The sequence below is a fragment of the Littorina saxatilis genome, linkage group LG9 (genome assembly GCF_037325665.1).
Source record: "Littorina saxatilis isolate snail1 linkage group LG9, US_GU_Lsax_2.0, whole genome shotgun sequence".
Lineage (NCBI taxonomy): Eukaryota > Metazoa > Mollusca > Gastropoda > Littorinimorpha > Littorinidae > Littorina > Littorina saxatilis.
The window spans coordinates 20918859-20938988 of NC_090253.1; the positions used below are offsets into that span (position 1 = coordinate 20918859).

The 20130-nt window shown below is 43.0% G+C and overlaps 2 protein-coding genes across 2 annotated transcripts in view; one reads left to right on the plus strand and one right to left on the minus strand.

Annotated features, from left to right (window-relative positions):
- The window catches only part of LOC138975582 (protein N-terminal glutamine amidohydrolase-like), a 570098-nt gene that overhangs the window by 25842 nt on the left and 524126 nt on the right, over positions 1–20130 (plus strand). The window lies entirely within an intron of this gene.
- The window catches only part of LOC138975573 (matrix metalloproteinase-17-like), a 96350-nt gene that overhangs the window by 5198 nt on the left and 71022 nt on the right, over positions 1–20130 (minus strand). Inside the window, exons 5-8 of the mRNA XM_070348295.1 lie at positions 8077–8258; positions 3037–3132; positions 1584–1742; positions 432–616 (exon numbers count right to left, since the gene is read on the minus strand). Coding sequence (XP_070204396.1) covers positions 432–616; positions 1584–1742; positions 3037–3132; positions 8077–8258 — 622 coding nt within the window. The remainder of the gene's footprint in view (positions 1–431; positions 617–1583; positions 1743–3036; positions 3133–8076; positions 8259–20130) is intronic.

Consider the following 20130-nt stretch of genomic DNA (forward strand, 5'->3'; position numbering starts at 1 on the left):
AAAGTTTTATTGCTTCTTTCTAAATTTCTCATCTTTCCCTCTCGATCACCCCTCCTGCTTCACTTTTTTTCCATATAGCTCACAAAGATTTACCATCACATGTACCACATTTTTATTTCCTTAAAATCCTCACATTATATATGTTATTTGTATTTTTGACCAAAATATGACATTTTACACAGATCGAGACAGTCAGTGTTCTTCCGATATCGCGCCAGGTGTAACAAATTTCATAATTTGGTCAAAAATACAAATAACATTTATGTATCAATCGTTTTGGTTAGAATTCCTTTTATTATTTTACACAAACATGAACTCTTTTGTATAGTCTCTGCTAGCCACAAACATGTGAGTTTTTGTCGGACTCTGACGTCACATGACTCAAAGAAGAGAAATCCAATGTTCAATGGATACATATCACATTGTCTCACCTTTCCAATGAAAAGGAAGACCTGAGTCCTGATGACGGTGATGGCGTCAAAGGGCGTGGTGCACGGGTCTGGAGGCTTCCCGTCGTTGCTGCCGTGATTGACGTGAGTGCGAGTGTCAGTGTCACTGGTCTCTATCCGCGGAATCAGCGGCACCTCTGGGAAATCACGGTTCTCCAACGGCGGTCCTGTGAAGGCAAATAATAATAATTGTCAGTAAGTACTGGTGTCGCATGACTGATGTGAACCACTTGATTGGCTAATGGCGATGCGCTTAAATCTGTTAGCGCACTCTTGGAGTGCGCTAACTTTTCCACAGAGCGTATTCTTACGCCCTTTGCCAAAGCGAGACTGTACTCTCTATGCGCTTCGTTCAATAATGAATTTTCTCGATTTGCTCTATAAATCCCTTAGTGCACTGGGATGTCTCAATAACTTAAATAATAATAATACTAAAAATGGGGATATTTATATGGTGCAAATCCTAAAAAAGTTCTAAGCGCCTCACAAAAACATTCATAATTAAAGAAGAAATAAAGTCGATGCTGGCTTACTTTCACATACAGTGGTACCTGCGATGTAAGACTCCTCCCATGAGAAGACACAGCCCAATGAAGGACGCCCCCACTAGTCCCTTTCTCTGTCATTTTGACCAACATTTACCTGTGGTAAAAGGCCACCAGCAATGCAGGAATACGTTCAGCGTCCTCCTCTTGTCCCTTTTTATATTATCTCTACCAAAGTATACCTGTCATGACAGGCCACCAGCAATGCAGGAATACTTTCAGCTTTCCCTAAGGGTGTGCTTTCATTGCAGGTACATACCACTGTGCCAATTTAGATTGATGACAAATGATGCCATTCTTGTTGTTCTCTTTGTGTGCTCGTGGGCTGCACCTCCCATGTTAGACTCACATTCCTCATGAGTGTATTCTTGCCTGTATCAAGATTTCAGCAATTTTCAGAAGTTTAAGTCCTTTAGCTTGAAAAAAGTTTGACACGTCAGCCGAAACTACAGCAAAGTGTAGTGACAACACGTTTTGCTGTTCTGCCGACTGCAGCTGCCAAATATCATCCCTGCCATATCTACTGAGATCGAAGAAACAAGGGGTACTATGTATATCCAAACAACACAAAGCACAAACAAACACTGACCATAAAGTTTCTGGATGCCCATGGTGTCGTCGCGGGGCAGAGCGAACTTGCCGGAGAAGCCCTGATACCAGGGGTACATCAAGGCACCGGGGTCTGCACTGTGGGCCAGGCCTAGGGCGTGACCAAACTCGTGGGCAGACACCATGAACAGATCCACACCTGCAGCATAAGGATCAGGATAAGGAGAAGATTCATATAGTCCTGTCAGGTGACCCTCATGGAAATTCGGGCTGCTTTCTCCCTGGGGAAAGCGAGCAGCCACACAGTTTGTTTGTTTGTTCGTTTATGAGCTGAAACTCCCACGGCTTTTACGTGTATGACCGTTTTTACCCCGCCATTTAGGCAGCCATACGCCGCTTTCAGAGGAAGCATGCTGGGTATTTTCGTGTTTCTATAACCCACCGAACTCTGACATGGATTACAGGATCTTTTTCGTGCGCACTTGGTCTTGTGCTTGCGTGTACACACGGCGGGGTGTTCGGACACCGAGGAGAGTCTGCACACAAAGTTGACTCTGAGAAATAAATCTCTCGCCGAACGTGGGGACGAACTCACGCTGACAGCGGCCAACTGGATACAAATCCAGCGCGCTACCGACTGAGCTACATCCCCGCCCTGCTGCCACAGCCACACAGTATACGGCGTTACCCATTTTTTTTCCTGCATGCATGCGTGTATTCATGTTTCCAAGCCCTGAGACTTTCGCTGTGAACTTGGGTTTTTTATCGTGCGCATGCGTGCACACAGGGGTGTTCGGACACCAAGGAGAATCTGCACAAAGTTGACTCTGGGAAATAAATCCCTCGCCAAACGTGGGGATCGAACCCATGCCAATAGTGACAACTTGTTTTGAAGCCAGCGCCGCTACCGACTGAACTATTTCCCCGCCCCTACACAGTGATACATTGAATGATTTGGATTTGATGCAGGAGGGTTTTTCATGAATGAAGAACTACGATCAGACCTGCCTTGGCGACTACTCACACTATAACCACCCCTTAAAGACTCACCAGCGAGTTATTATCCCCCACATATTTCACCTTTTCACAGCAACCACCTAGCTATAACAACCCCTTTTGGCCGGTCGCTTGGATGGCTGCTATGGACAGGTTTCACTGTATTTGTCTTAGCTTATGTAGTAATCTCTTCAAATTTGCTGCACATAGGCCAAACAAAATTCGCAACAAATGAACGTTTAATAATATATTTCTATATTAGGTCTCGAGGTCTGATCAAGCCCATTAAGAATGTAAAATGAAAGAATGAATATGTGTAAACTTCAACAAACAAGTAAATATGTGTCTAATGTATCTGTCTAATACTCTGTGTGCATGTGTGAATGTTTGAAAATCAAACTTATTTTCAGACTGGTTCTCTTACTTCTTCAGGTATAATATTTGCTACAACTCTCTCCCACCCCCTAGCTGCTGTCCGATTTGAGGACAAAACTCACCTTCAGTGGAATTCGTGGTCCAGTGCTCATCATCATCAAAATGTGTGTCGCCCCCTTTGTCGTTTCCAGGGAAAAAGGCGTGGGCCAGAATCATACCTGTGGAAAAAGCACACAAGGATAATACATAAAAGTAGGATTCTCAGATATTTTTGTTTTTCATTTGCTTTTCTCTTTCTTTTTACATTTAGTCAAGTTTTGACTAAATGTTTTAACATAGAGGGGGAATCGAGACGAGGGTCACGGTGTATAGTTGGGTCATATCCAAGGATTCCGTGACCGTTGAGAGCAAAGGTCGGTTTCTCGATGGATTTGACTTCTGTGAAGGTTAAATAAAAATTTTAGAATGGGTGTACCTCGCGAAAGTGTGGGCATAACTTTTGAGAGCCCCAAATTCAAAATGGCCACCAACGGCCAGTATGAAAATTAACTTTTTACTGGTTTGGCTTAGAATGCTGCACAAAACATGTTTTCTAGGATAGTTTGGCATGGGGAATTCATATTTGGTATTATTTATATGATTTTACCTGTTTTTGATGTCTAAAACCAAGATGGCCGCCAATTTTCATGTCCGAACGGTCACTTTTGCAAAGTCTTGAAAGGTCCTTCCTAGTAGGCTGTAATGTCCGTTTCTCAGTTGATTTGGCTTCCTTGAAGGTTAAATAATGTTTTTATCCTGGATGTCTTTTGCAAAAATGTAGACACGAAGGTACAAAAGCCCCAAATCCAAAATGGCTTCCAACGACCATTATGAAAATGAACATTTTACTATCTAGTTGATGGAGCATACACCGATTAGGTCTGTGTCTAGTGGGGTCTCTACACATCTTCTGTATCTGTTGAATCTCCAGGCTCGCTCCTCTCATCATCACTTCCACTTTCATCCGAATAATCGCGAAGTGTGAGCTGTTGGGGCAATGGGGGTTAGGTGTAGCGTATTGGTCGGCACTTCCCATCCACAAGTTCCCAGCCGTGCCCAATTGGGGATGGATGGTCAAACAGGTTGTAATGAAGTTGGCAATATGTGATATAATTTGTCCTCTCCACATGGAGATTCAAGGAGTCGTCATCGGGTGGGAGGCGGAATGTACTTTTCCTCTTCATCTTGTGCCACTTGGAAGCTCTGGCCTGCCCGCAGGTAGCATCTGCACTTTCACCATAGATGCTGGAGAGAACAAAGGACGTCATGTCAGCTTTTACACTGTTCTCTAAGTCGGGGCTTTCGCCGACTCGTTCCAGGAGTTCCCTTGCCTCAGGATTAGTCATCGCCGTCTCCATCACAGTCTTCTTCCCATGGCCATAGAATCCTGAGGTATGATCACTTCCAGTGATCACATGGAGAGGTATGATGATCTGTGAGACTTCGTTGGACAGCATGTCACTGCAGTTGATAAAAGCATCTTTGCGTTTAATCAGCAGATCACCAGGAAGTTGTTGTGAGAGATATGCTGCTTGAACATATACGTCAGTGTCCTCGCTGTCAAGTACAACTGTCCCCCTGTAGTTTCCTGTCCTGAGCTTGGCATAGGCAGAGAGCAGCATTGTATCAGCCTCTGGATGTCTAGACATAGTCCCCATTTGCCACCCCAGTGGACAGGTTCACTGCTGTTTCACCCTCACAGTAAATGACCTCACACCCCACCCGAGCAACTTCTGCTTCCAACTTTTTCTTCACGAGCTTCTGCAATCTGACCTTGTTTCCTGATCTGACCATGAATTGGTTGAATTCAGCAGCACCTGGTAAAGTGTCTTCGGGCTTAGGGAACACATTTGGAATATGTCCATGCTTTGCAGCCCGTCGATCATGTTCATCGTCCTTGATGCTGAAGGGAAGGTCATATTTGTCATTGATCAGGATGATGTAGGGGCTTGCATTAGCATGGCGTGAGAAGATGATCGCGCATATCTTATGCAGATAGTCATTCCAGCTGTAGTGCGAACCATCACGCTTCCTAGCCTCTCGGTCATCAGGTGTAGGAGTGGCTAACCGCCAGATCATCCCCATGTCAACAATGCTGATGTAGGTCTGTGGTTTTTGAGCAACTGGATCTTTGTTGAACAGCTCCAACATTTTGCTCTTCATAGTCTTGCGGAAGGATTCATCTACATTGTACAGAGACAAGCATTCCTCGGTCACCCTCCCCTCAAGTACTTGCTCAAGTTGGAACATGCCTGAACCATCCACGAGGTCCACCAGGGCCGCAAGTCCCGACTTTTCCATCTGAGCCACCTTTGTAGACACACCAACTGATGCACAAATCCGCTCGCTGGCGAATGTCTGCCTTTTATTCTTGTGGATGGTAGCAGTGAGAAGCTTTGTCTTGGTGAATACCCTGTCATTCAGGAGGGTTTCAACTTGATCTTGTCCGTCTGCAAATGCAGTATTGAGGTCTTGAACAAGTTCTGGAGAAGCAACCAGGCCAGACTGCAGTGACCTCAGTGCAGGTAATGAGGTGTCAAACGGCTGAGCGTAGCCACAGAAAACATGTTGAGTGCCAGCCAGCAAGGATGAAAAAGGACGAACAAGCAATTCAGGACCTGCAGGGCTGCATGACAGAGTTCAACGCTCAGCCGTTTGACACGTCATCACCTGCACTGAGGTCACTTGTCTCTGTACAACGTAGATGGATCCTTCCGCAAGACTATGAAGAGCAAAATGTTGGAGCTGTTCAACAAAGCACAGGTTGAGCATATCTCTCACAACAACTTCCTGGTGATCTGCTGATTAAACGCAAAGATGCTTTTATCAACTGCAGTGACATGCTGTCCAACGAAGTCTCACAGATCATCATACCTCTCCATGTGATCACTGGAAGTGATCATACCTCAGGATTCTATGGCCATGGGAAGAAGACTGTGATGGAGACGGCGATGACTAATCCTGAGGCAAGGGAACTCCTGGAACGAGTCGGCGAAAGCCCCGACTTAGAGAACAGTGTAAAAGCTGACATGAAGTCCTTTGTTCTCTCCAGCATCTATGGTGAAAGTGCAGATGTTACCTGCGGGCAGGCTCAGAGCTTCCAAGTGGCACAAGATGAAGAGGAAAAGTACATTCCGCCTCCCACCCGATGACGACTCCTTGAATCTCCATGTGGAGAGGACAAATTATATCACATATTGCCAACTTCATTACAACCTGTTTGACCATCCATCCCCAATTGGGCACGGCTGGGAACTTGTGGATGGGAAGTGCCGACCAGTACGCTACACCCAACCCCCATTGCCCCAACAGCTCACACTTCGCGATTATTCGGATGAAAGTGGAAGTGATGATGAGAGGAGCGAGCCTGGAGATTCAACAGATACAGAAGATGTGTAGAGACCCCACTAGACACAGACCCAATCGGTGTATGCTCCATCAACTAGATAGTAAAATGTTCATTTTCATAATGGTCGTTGGAAGCCATTTTGGATTTGGGGCTTTCGTACCTTCGTGTCTACATTTTTTGCAAAAGACATCCAGGATAAAAACATTATTTAACCTTCAAGGAAGCCAAATCAACTGAGAAACGGACATTACAGCCTACTAGGAAGGACCTTTCAAGACTTTGCAAAAGTGACCGTTCGGACATGAAAATTGGCGGCCATCTTGGTTTTGGACATCAAAAACAGGTAAAATCATATAAATAATACCAAATATGAATTCCCCATGCCAAACTATCCTAGAAAACATGTTTTGTGCAGCATTCTAAGCCAAACCAGTAAAAAGTTAATTTTCATACTGGCCGTTGGTGGCCATTTTGAATTTGGGGCTCTCAAAAGTTATGCCCACACTTTCGCGAGGTACACCCATTCTAAAATTTTTATTTAACCTTCACAGAAGTCAAATCCATCGAGAAACGGACCTTTGCTCTCAACGGTCACGGAATCCTTGGATATGACCCAACTATATGTGTGTATGTGTGTATGTGTGTGTGTGTGTGCGTGTGTGTGTGTAGAGCGATTCAGACCAAACTACTGGACCGATCTTTATTAAATTTGACATGAGAGTTCCTGGGAATAATATCCCCGATTTTTTTTCTTTTTATCGATAAATATTTTTGATGACGTCATATCCGGCTTTTTGTAAAAGTTGAGGCGGCACTGTCACACCCTCATTTTTCAATCAAATTGATTGAAATTTTTATAAAGCAATCTTCGACGAAGACCGGACTTCGGTATTGCATTTCAGCTTGGTGGCTTAAAAATTAATTAATGACTTTGGTCATTAAAAATCTGAAAATTGTAAAAAAAATAATTTTGTTTATAAAACGATCCAAATTTACGTTCATCTTATTCTTCATCATTTTCTGATTCCAAAAACATATAAATATGTTATATTTGGATTAAAAACAAGCTCTGAAAATTAAAAAAAATAAAAATTATGATCAAAATTAAATTTTCGAAATCAATTTAAAAACACTTTCATCTTATTCCTTGTCGGTTCCTGATTCCAAAAACATATAGATATGATATGTTTGGATTAAAAACACGCTCAGAAAGTTAAAACGAAGAGAGGTACAGTAAAGCGTGCTATGAAGCACAGCGCAACCGCGCCAAACAGGCTCGTCACTTTCACTGCCTTTTGCACTAGCGGCGGACTACGTTCAGTTTCATTCTGTGAGTTCCACAGCTTGACTAAATGTAGTAATTTCGCCTTACGCGACTTGTTTTGCTTTTTTGATTTTAAGCACTGCTGGTGTGAAAGAACATGTTCTAATTTCCCCTCTGACATTTGACAACAAATATTTATCTATATGTAACCCTCTGTCTGTCTGCTTGTGCCTGAATAAATGAGTGTGTGTGTGTACGTGTGTGTGTGTGTGTGTGTGTGTGTGTGTGTGTGTATCAGTGTGTTGGCTTTTCTTTTTTCTCTTTCTTGTATTTTATTTTGATTGGATGTCTTTTCTGTAGAATGTCACATAGCTGAACAAAATCTCTTCTCTTGATTTGCCGAGAGCAGGAAGCTTTGGTTGGTTTATTGGTTGAAGCTTTTAATGTCCCTTCAACAACACCAGTTGGCAATTTGGAACCGATTTAATTTTGTTTGTGCAAAAAGCGTACCTTTGCCGTCAAAGGGGTAGCCATCTTGATGGTAGCGCGAGGCGAAGACGATCATGATGTCGGCCGACCCTTCCTTGACCTCCGTGAAGGACAGCTGGGTGGCGTTGGCCCACAGCATGAAGGCATCATGGATTGTCTCCCTTACTTTGTGCAGGCCAAGGTCTGGTGTGTAGTTGGTTATTCTGTTTGGAAAAAAATGAATTAAAAGTTTATGATAAAATGAGATAGGAACAAATGAAGGACGATATATGAAGACAGAAATAAAATAAAAATTCGCGCCTCAAAGACTTTTTTAGGTCAAAGTGCAAACGTAACAATTGAGTGTTTTTTTTAATTTTTTTAATTTTTTATTAAAAAATGAGATATAAAAATGGAAGACAAGATGTGACAACACTACATGTTCAATAATCTGAGAGGAAGGTGAGATAGGATTAGATAAGATAGTGTAAGATAAGGAGGGACAAAGTACAAGGTAAGATATGTCCTCAAGTCATCGGTACCACTGAATTGCAAAATAGTCACACTATCTTGCAGTTGCTTGTGAGTAAATTTTCTGGCACATGTTCCTTGTAGGAAGATATATAGTTAAACCCCCCAACCCCCTTAAAAGACACACCTCCCCCATCACTCCCCCGCCCCCGACACACACCCTCCTGATTTAAGAAACACCTCCCCCTCCTTCTCTTCTTTCGAAAATGCTCTGAGCATCCATTTTTGTTAACTGGAGCAGACTCTTTTTTAGGACTTTCTTTCTTTCTTTATTTGGTGTTTAACGTCGTTTTCAACCACGAAGGTAGGTTATATCGCGACGGGGAAAGGGGGGAGATGGGATAGAGCCACTTGTCAATTGTTTCTTGTTCACAAAAGCACTAACTTGAGATCAAAACTTTGCTCCAGGGGCTTGCAACGTAGTGCAATATATAACCTTACTGGGAGAATGCAAGTTTCCAGTACAAAGGACTTAACATTTCTTACATACTGCTTGACTAAAATCTTCACAAAAATTGACTATATTCTATACAAGAAACACTTAACAAGGGTAAAAGGAGAAACAGAATCCGTTAGTCGCCTCTTACCACATGCTGGGGAGCATGAGTAAATTCTTCACCCTAACCCGCGGGGGGGTTTGCAGTTGCTTGTGAGTAAATTTTCTGGCACATGTTCCTTGAAGGAAGATATATAGTTAAACCCCCAACCCCCTTAAAAGACACACCTCCCCCATCACTCCCCCACCCCCCAACACACACCCTCCTGATTTAAGAAACACCTCCCCCTCCTTCTCTTCTTTCGAATATGCTCTGAGCATCCATTTTTGTTAACTGGAGCAGACTCTTCTATAGGACTTGATTTTCTCAGTTTTAGAAGTCTTGAAAGGAGGTTCCACTGTACAACAACACGTGATTAGATAGATAGAGACAGAGAGAGAGAGAGACAGACAGAGAGGAAGAGAGAGAGACAGAGAGGGAGGGAGAGGGAGTGAGAGTGAGAGTCTGAGAGAGAGAGAGGAAGAGAGAGAGAATGTCTGTCTGTCTGTCTATTTGTCTGTGTGTGTCTGCGTGCGTGTGTCTGTGCTGCACTGAAAACGTGTCGGTCTGTACAACTTGAGTGAGAGGACAGCACGTTTCGCCCTGCAGTCCGGACTGACGATCTAACAGCGAACGACAAGAAGAAGAAGTAGGCTACAACTTGAGTTCACCACGGAAGCCTTCCTGACGCTGATGGGTCTATGTCGACCAAAAGAGTGGGATTCCTGTAGGTGGAGTTCCTGGAGGGGGATTCCCTGTATACAGGGAATCCCACAGGATGGAGTTTTTCAATAAAACTTGCAAACCATACTCGAATTCCTAAGAAATATAAAAAAAGATTGAAAAACATCAGATTCTACCGATGTCGCCAAGCATCACGTGACTTTCAGCGATATCAGCGACACGCTACAGGAACTAAATCCTGTGGTAGGGAATCCCACTCTTTTGGTCGACATAGACCTCATCAGCCTTACTGACCATCACCAACAATCGTACAGAAGCTGTAGATCTTTGCTATTGGAGGCTTTCCTCATTTTTAACGCTGCAGCAATTAACAGTCGAAAGACACTTTCGTTTCCACGAGGTTTCCAACTAGGCACATTATGCTCCTTTCGTGACATAAATGCATCATTGTTTGTAACTGACAAGATTACAATCAAATTCAAGAGGGAGGTCTCAGCACTGCTGTATCATCGGGACCCCCCCCCCCCCCCATCATTCGGACCCCCCCCCCTCCCCCTATCACCGGGACCCCTCTCCCTGTAAGCTACACATAGTTTGTTGAGTCTCTGCTCCATTTGAGTGGACTTGTGCTCTCCGTCTCCATGAGTGACGGAAGGGGTGGATGGGGTCTCAATGGAGGGAGGAGTTCACGTGCTACACTGATGCATGACATATGTATCATGTATTCTGTACGTGGTCATGTGCTCTCTCTTCAAGTTCTCACTGCGCGCTCACGCGTGTGTGTGGTTAGATGCTATAAATGAATTTCATGTGGTGGTGTTTTTATTGAGATTTCTTTGAAAACTGTAACATAAAAAGTGTCACAGTATGAATACATTGCAAGTCTCTTGTTCAAGAGTTCTCTTCAAAAACTATTACAAATCATGGCGCCTTTGTAGAGTGAATGTCACAGGCAAGTTTCATATGGTCCTGAAAACACGAGCATCAACTAGTTGACATAGTGTATTGCATGCCAGACACAAATAAAACACTGACACGAAAGGCAAATCCCTCATGACTTGCGTGTGCGTGTGTGTGTTTGTGTGTGTGTGTGTGTGTGTATGTGCGTGTATGTGTGTTTGTGTGTGTATCGTGTGTGTGTGTTTGTGTGTGTGTGTGTGTGTTTGTGTTTGTGTGTGAGTGTGTGTGTGTGTGTGTGTGTGTGTGTGTGTGTGTATGTGTGTTTGTGTGTGTATGTGTGTGTGTGTGTTTGTGTGTGTGTGTGTGTGTGTGTGTGCGTGTATGTATGTGTGTGTGTGTGTGTGTGTGCGTGTATGTGTGTGTGTGTGTGTGTGTCTGCGTGTATGTGTGTTTGTATGTGTATGTGTGTGTGTGTGTGTGTGTGTCAGCGTGTGTGTACCGGGGGGGGGGGGGGGGGGTACTTTCGAATTACAAATGACTTGTGTGTCATCCGCCAACTTCTCCTGTAGATCCGTATAGCAATGAGCAGAGAATCTTCTAGAGTTGAAAAGGCTGGGCTTGCGACTCTTACGTGTCACATCCCCCCCCCCCCCCCCCTCTCCTAAAGTTTATCCTAATCGTTTCTAGTATATTTTTGTATTTAAATAAATGTTTCTAATAAAAAAAACGTGTCACGTAACAGTTCTAGGATAGACAAGTATTCTATGTTTGTTTAATTGACATTTGCAATCTTTTGATCAGTCCAGTCTACTCATCTGTGGAAGTTTCACCCACGTGACACTGATACTAAAATATATATTTTTTATGATCATGCTCTGATTTTTATCATCATCATGCCCGGTCACTAACTTGTGTATATTGCTTGACTTACAAAAACATTTATGTGAAACAGGAACTAAATAATACTATGATGTGCGTGACTAAGTGTGTGACTCTGAAATAAACAATTGAACAAAAGTGTAATGGCCGGAGACGGATGCAACTGTGTATAATATTATGTTTAATGTCTGTGTGTGCGTTTTGTGTACGGAATCAGAATCAGAATCAGAATCAGATTAAGAATTTATTGTCATTAACGTGTGTGTTTGTGTGCGTGCGTGAGTGTGTACGTGAGTATGTTTGTGATGGGGAAGGGCTCCTAATATGGACCGGCTCCTAATATGGACCACCTCTTGATCTGACAAACTAACGGCGCTAGAGCGCTAAAAACAATTTCATTCGCTGTATTCACCCTATCTGGATAACTTGCGCATGTCAAAACAGTTGCAGAAACACAAACCTTAAAACCGTTAGGCTTTTTATCTTTTTTTCACTTTTGGCAGCGTTCACTCTAACTTTGACGCCTAAAACGGACTCGTTTCTGTCCACAGCCAAAGCTTTTATCACACAAAAATTGCTATATATGACAGCTAAGACCGTATTTGTTACATTTTAGCAGTTTTGACCCCGAGTTTCTACTGCAAACAAAAAATAATAGCAAAATCTCAAAGTATGTGCGAGTCCCCCAAAATGGACCACCTTCAACAAATCGAAGAAAATAAAAGCTAAAGGCTATTTTCATTAATTCATTAAGAAGCTTGCTGAAAATAACCTATAACTAGCCCTCGAGCTTTCAAAAAATATATCAAATTGTCTTCTTTTTGCGGAAGTTGATAATTTCACTTATTTTCACTCTGTTTTTGATATGCTTCTTTAGTTTCCTGGTGTGCTTCAAATAATGCTCTCATCAACCCGAAACAGATAAATCTAAAGCATATTTGAATTAGTCTGACATGCACAATAAGTTGTATCATGTTATTTTGAAGTACAGGGGGCTTTTGACAGTGATTCGTGAAGGCCGCTTCACTGGTCCATATTAGGAGCCTAATATGGACCCTTTGTGATTTTTTCTGTATTTAATTTTTGCTGAATGTCTATCAAAGCTATTTCACTCTAATTAGGCCTAACGGTTCACTTAAGAGAGAAGGACTACCAAACACAAAATGAAACTTCTTCGCAAGAAAACAAGCTAGTTATTAGCATGAAACAAAAAGTGGTCCATATTAGGAGCCCTTCCCCTATGTGTGTGTGTGTGTGTGTGTGTGTGTGTGTGTGTGTGTGTGTGTGTGCAGATTTCATGTAATAGGGATTTGGGAAGTGTGGTGCACATTCTTTATTTCTCAATTTATTTTTATTGCCGTGAAAAACAAATCCACACAGGCGTAGTCTGAACAAAACACCAGCCTCACAGCTTGCCGCCTGGACGTTCATGTGCTCGGAGCTGAAGAAGTACCAAACCAGTTAGCTCTGCTTTTTCACAGCAGAGAGCTCTTGACCAAAGATATTCTACTCTGTACTGCTACGCTTTTGGTAGAATATCTTTGTCCCGACTGCATGCAGCAAGTGAACCATATGAAACGAGATCCAGACCTACTTAAACTGGCCTTGACACGAGGAAGGGAAAAGCAAATGAACACCCAGCACCCCGTGAGAGAACAGAAATTATGTGAGCAGATACAGCAAGATGAATAACAAAACCACAGGCCCTCGTCCAACATTTTTATAGAGGTCCTCCATAAAAATGTTGGACGAGGGCCTGTGGTTCTGAGGTGTTACGTACCGAACAAAGAACGGCGATTAATTGCATAACGAGCACAAATTTAAAACAATTATTCAGGAAACTTTGGTTCAAACAAACTCTCAATCAATTCCCTCGGTATTTTCAACAGGAAAAACATACCACAGCAGAGGGTCACAACGAGTTAAAGCTTAAAACTTCCCCAATAACTTATATGATAACAGAGGACAAACTTAAAATTCACCAATAGCTAGTAATTACACAGTTCTTTGAATCCTCACTGACGATTTCTGATGCCTCTCTTTCCTCACAATTCCTCTTCAATTAACAACCCCTCCCCCCCTCATTAACCTTTGGTGTGTGCCAGAGCCGCAGCGAGAATGGAAGGGGTCTACATGAGAAGACAGATGAGGTAATGAGCCAGACTGACCAGCGTGTGACGGACAGACAGAATGCAGGATGCCCACTTTTCACCTCATTACCCGCCCCCTGCTTTCTTGATAGGACCAGGCTGTGCGGGGCTTGTGAGGAGTGATCGGACTTGGTGGGGGGTTAGGATAGGGTTGATGATCAGTGGTTCTTGCTGCCAAGTGGCGGCGTAGGAAAAGGAGGGGGGGGGGAACAGAGGTCGTGGCAGATATGCAACAGTATGTATGTATGTATGTATGTATGTATGTATGTATGTATGTATGTATGTATGTACGTACGTGTGTGTGTGTATGTGTGCATGAGTTTGATGATGATGCGGAACTTTCTAGTATAGGGCCTACTACACGAAGTCAAAACCGCTCTTATCGTTGCCAAGGCACAACAAAGGTCACTCACCGGCAAAGGAAACTGCCGCCTTACAGGGAATATTCTACATTCATGCTATGAACACACACAATGTGCTTAATCAATACAAGCATTGTTTTAAAGTCTTCCCTTCATCATTATTCAGTAGCAAGTTAGGTCATTCTCAACCACAACCATCATTCAGCCGTCGTTTACTTCCTCTTGTCGAAAAGAGGTACGCCTACCCATACTTGTACTGACTCCCTGAAAGACTTCATTTAACTTGTATCTTTTGCAAAGTGAACACAGTGATTAAATCACAAAAAGTCAAACGCAACACATTGCCATTTCAAACTTGGGATATTAGACTGATTCAGCGATGAAAATGTGTGAAGAGCTTGTATCCCTAGCCCACTCTATAAGTCAGTGTACGTGCGTGCGTGCGTGTGCGTGTGCTTGCGTATGCCAGAGATATATGTATATATATACATAGAGAGAGAGAGAGAGAGATAGATATATATATAGAGAGAGAGAGAGAAAGAAAGAGAGAGAGAATTATGAGTGAGTGAAAGAGAGAGAGAGAAAGAGAGAGAGAGTGAGAGAGAGAGAGAGAGAGAGAGAGAGAGAGAGAGAGAGAGAGAGAGACCCAGAGAGCTTCAAATGGAAGAGAACGCGACCCAAAACTCTGGAACTGTAAACGAACAAGTTCAGGGGTTGCAGATGTCGAGCAGAAGAAAAGTGTCTGTAAATGTGCCGTGAAGAACAGCATATGAGAGAGAGAGAGAGAGAGAGAGAGAGAGAGAGAGAGAGAGAGAGAGAGAGAGAGAGAGAGAGAGAGAGAGAAAGAGATAGAGAGATAGAGAGAGAGAGGAGAGAGAGAGAGAGAGAGAGGGGGGCGGGAGTTGGCAGGAAGGGCTCAAGTTTCACTGCACTGTTCCATCAAACAGACCCTCCGAGACGGGCAAAGACGTCCTGCTGTGTACACCACTTTCTGGCTAGCGCGGGAAACCACTCAAGACTCACTCCTGCGTTTTTTACCACTACAAACTAACTTTCCCACACGTTTGCAGATCAGCAAAAGCCTCAAATGTACTAATGCGGGTGGTACTATCAATTATTCCCACACTGCTTGCAAAGCAATCCCGCAGGTGACCTCAGAACTCCCATTGCCGGGTACAATTTATGTCCCAGTGGCTTTTGGGAATCAATAAACGTAAAACCCGCCATAGAAATTCGGCATGTTTCCGTTGACAGAAAAGATAAATGCAACTCCTTCCCAGAAAATTATTCTGTGCTTTTCAGTTGACGGCAAAGTAAACACGAGACGTCTTCACCATATTCTGGGCCACTTTCTTTTAAATCAAACAATGAAATAACTACTATGGGAAGCCAGAAAACGAATAGTGAGAAGAAAAAAAACCTCTTTCATAAAATGTTCGGAAAAGACAATCTATGCTTTATATAGTCTTGAGTCGAGCGTTTGAAAATGCCTGAGCCTGAAGGCGGGTGTAACTTACACCTCTTGGTATCAGTCTGCCTTAGAGATGAGGACGACAGTTGGCCGGATGGCCAGAATAGCGCGCTGCATTTTCCTGCATAGAACTAAGGCGCGTCTGCCGCGACGGTGCCTGAGCTAATCATTGGCGAGCACTGCTCACAGCCCGGCACACGGCACTGTAAACATTCCTTGTCACTTCACCTCTCTCGCCATCATCCGCCCTACCCTTGGTCTCACGCCTATATAGCAAAACGGACAGGAAACATCCTCAGCACACCCTGAACCAATGTCCTTCAATTCAAAAGACAAATACCCAAGGAGAAGCCAGCAAACTGGAAAATGAACGGTAGCACTGAAGTCGCAGACGTGTTGAAATCTCGTGACGTCAGTCCTCATTCATGCAGGTTGTGATGCGACAAACTCCACCACAACCGCGCTGAACAAGGACCGACAACTCAAGACCATGGTTATCTTCCTTACCAAACGATACAATTCCAAAGACATGTTTGATGAGACTTGATGACAAATAAACAAGCCGAAGAACATAATTCTGGAAATAGCAGACTATCGAGAACAGTAACCCACTAAACTTCCAAGCCTGTCCACGAACGCGCAAGAGCTACACAGAAAACGGAGTCAGTAAAAACGGCTAGTAACCAAAGAGCTGTAATAACTAACAAAACTCCCAATCCTTTCTCAAACAAGCAAGATCTGTAAAGACAAAAACAGCCCTGACTTCCAAAAGAACCTCAGTCCCAGATCTTTCTCTCTCTCTTCACCAAGATTTCTGGCCACCCTCTCCCATACACTTTCACTCCACTCGTATCTCAAGCCGTGACACTAACGACCCAGCACCTACAATCTGAGACCATCTCTTCCCACAAGACTCTTCTCAGTCGATCAAAAGTGCGATAAGATCTGACATCCACTTCCAAAGAAATAAGCCACAAACTTTAAAACAGACGTGAATGCATTTCTTGATTTACACCTAAAACAGAACGCCAGAAAACTGAAAACAACCCAAAGAAAAACAACCAACAATGTCAGAAAAACAACAACTCCCGAGTTATCTAAACAGCGATATATTTTCCTTTTATCTTTTCCTCTTCTTCTTTTTAGCTACTTCCAGACATATTCACTCTTTCAGAACAGTCTGTCCTGCAGTAGTCCTACAATCATATTCAACTTACTGACTCTTAGTCTTTAAACTGCATTTCCTCAACCTACTCAACTCACATCGTCCAAACTCTGCACCCCTTCTCTCAGATATTGTTTCACATGTTATACGGTGTTTGCTAAACTGTGTAAATCACACATCAAGAAACCAACAGCCCGTTTCGCAGAAACATAATTCACTTCACATGCATCTTTTTCTCGACCTACCCAACACACAGTGCGAAAACTGCATAAGTCTCTCCTACCCTTCTCAGTCTCAAAACCACTCACAAGCTCAGTGTACTATACAGTATTCTTGGCACCGAACCGAAAGCCAAGCCATCAAGTGACAGAAGAAATGCAAAACCGCAATCCACGAGGGAGTGAGATAGCGAAGCTCCTCTGAGACCTCTTATGTTACATGCAAATTCATTCATGTAACACCACTGGCGGTCTTGGCAGTTCTGCAACTCGTGTTTTCTCCAGACTACAGTTTGGCGGCACCGAATAAGACAAGCGCAATGAAGGAGAAAAGACCAAAGAAGCTTATGAATTTTTGTCTGCCAGAAAAAGATGAAGAGCAGCTTTGAAGTAGAAGACACTAAATCAATGGACGAAGGAAATAAAGAACACAATGATATTTAATCAAACTAAAAAACAAAATCAAGAGACATCAGAAACAAGCGGTTCCATGATAAATACTAGCAGTCTACACTGATGATACATTTCAGATCATACTCAACAGGTAATTGACCGTACAGTTCGGGAAGAAGTTAATGATGAAGGTATTGCAATGTAAATGCGAAGAGAAGGCAAGTAGAAAAGAACACAAAATATTAATGACTGAAACCGAATGAAGCAAGTGGTCATCAAACAATGATGCGCACAGCTATGAACAAACAGACCAGAACTCCACCATTTTCCCAACAGCAGTGATAACTGCTAGTCTTTGAGAAACAACAAGCATCAAGTTGCTTGACACTGTCAATGTCATTGTTCCAGGCAAACCATCGTAACGTATGCAGGCAGAGACCGCGTGGAGTCTCATGCAACGACATCAGTCGACACATGTTTGAAAGTAAAAGCGAAATTGTGGCAATCATGTAACTGTAAGCTAATTTCTGCAGCAAAATTATCTCAAACACCGACCTTCCTCCTCATCAAAACTACACCTACAATACAATCTATACAAACTTATCAACCTACACACAAATTCCGTCATCACACACCGACTAAAATACACACACAGAGACAGCAGCTGAACCAGTCGAGTCCCACACCAAGCGGCGGGTTATGGCACGGCAACTCAGCAGTGGATGTCCCAAAAGGGCGCGGGAGTCTGCAAGAGTTCCCAGTATCCCTTGCGCGACCTAGTTCCCATGCAGGCACCGAGACTGAGATGAAAAAAAAAGTGGGCGGCAGTGAAATAAGCAAAAGAAACCTGGCTTCTGGTTTTGACCCCTTTTCACTGACAAATCAGACTCCGCAGTTTGCAGACGAATACCGAAAACGACAAAACTTTCCAGACAATCCTTGAGCTATTCTGAAACCAAATTGTCAAACACTACGCCGACTGGGAAAAAGTTGTCAAAAAAGCGCGGTTACAACCTCAAAAACCCTCAACGCTGAGTACGAAAGCTGACGACATCACCCCTTTCTTCTCTTATTTTTCCTACTGCAAGTCGTTTAGCGCGGGGTTCTCCTGGAGATAGAGCAGACGATAGCAGAGTGCAAGCTGGCTTCTCCCGAGCATCAGCCGTGGCATATTTAGCTAGCAGTTTTGAATTCCTTCTCTCAACGGTCTGACCCGGGGAGTGCCGTGTTTGAGGGTGGAGAGCTAGGAGAAGAGAGTCACATACAAACACTGCCGGGAAACTGCACGCTGAAAGCTAGGATGCAGCTGTGTGTTGTATACTGTTTACTGACTGACATCGCTGCACGGTGGAATGTCAGAGTCAGAGAAGGAAGGAAGTTCTCGTTTAGTACGATGTTCTCTGCTTATGCCATGATGAATATTTCACAGAAAAATAACATTCGTTAGTACGATTTTCTCTCCCCATGCCATGATGCATTATTTCACAGAAAAATAACATTCGTTAGTACGATTTTCTCTGCCCATGCCATGATGCATATTTCACAGAAAAATAACATTCGTTCGTACGATTTTCTCTGCCCATGATGAATATTTCACAGAAAAATAACATTTGTTAATAAACGGATATAAAAGTTGCAAAGGACTGACAAAAGACTACAAAATTGTCAAAAACACACACATGTTTCGTGTTTTTTTCTTTCTTCTCAACGCGTATTTTTGGAGAGATCTGGGTGTAACCTCAATCGCGTAAAAGAGCGTACAAGAATTGACCAGTCTCTGTTTACTTCATTAGCATGCCAGACATGTTACTAAGGAAAACAGCTGCATCACTGTCACTATAAAAAACACTGGAATCTTCACGTTGAAAGGTTACCGTACACCTTGAATCTGATCCATCAAAGCAACAAACATTTGAATATTGTGCCAATCAAGCAATCAGTTTTGAGCAAGACCTTACAAGAAAAGTAAACCAAGCTAATAGATCAAAGGATGGCCTACACTTGTATGTAGAGACAGTTCAATCTATGGCCAAGCGCACCAAACACAAAACTTGGCCAAAAAGGAACATCTCTAAGCATTTATTCACTGTGTTACAGCACCATACAATAAAAGACGGCGTTCGGTGCTTCTTAAGTTGAATTTAGATAGAAACTAATGACGAAGAAGAAGGCGTCAAAGAGTAAAACTTATCAAAGCGAAAAACATGTGAACTGCGCCTATACTTTTATCTACCACTAAAAACACAGTCATAGAGACGAAACTCACGTCAAACCTCTACTCATGTACGATCTGAGCTTTTTTCAACTCTTACAAAACATTTGCATCCACGAGCAAGAAGAGGAAGCTCCAAGGAACTCAACACTCTATAAACGACATGCGCTAAGCTTTTCCTGTCGCGGTTCACTTCTTGAGAAAGTAAAAAAAACATTCACGGTCTTTTACAGATGACTTTACCAGTCAACCTAAAAATGATGGCAAGAAGAACAAGCAAATAAACATGCTCAGAGGTAAGACAAAATCGCTCAGGTCTCCATTTCGGGTGCCAAACAAAGATGTTCAGCATTGCCAAACCGCCTTTCAGTTCTTCGAGAACAGACCAAAAAAAAAGTAAAACGACAAACAGTTACGATAAAAATATTTCACTAAGCGATTTACAAACCCCGGGTTTTAACACTGCGCTGTGATTGCAATGACCACAGAAGAGCAACATTTTCTTCATCACCAACGAGGACCGAAACCAGGAACAAATACTCTGATATTTCATCAGACAACAACATTCTGAACAGACAGTCCAGACCTACATACA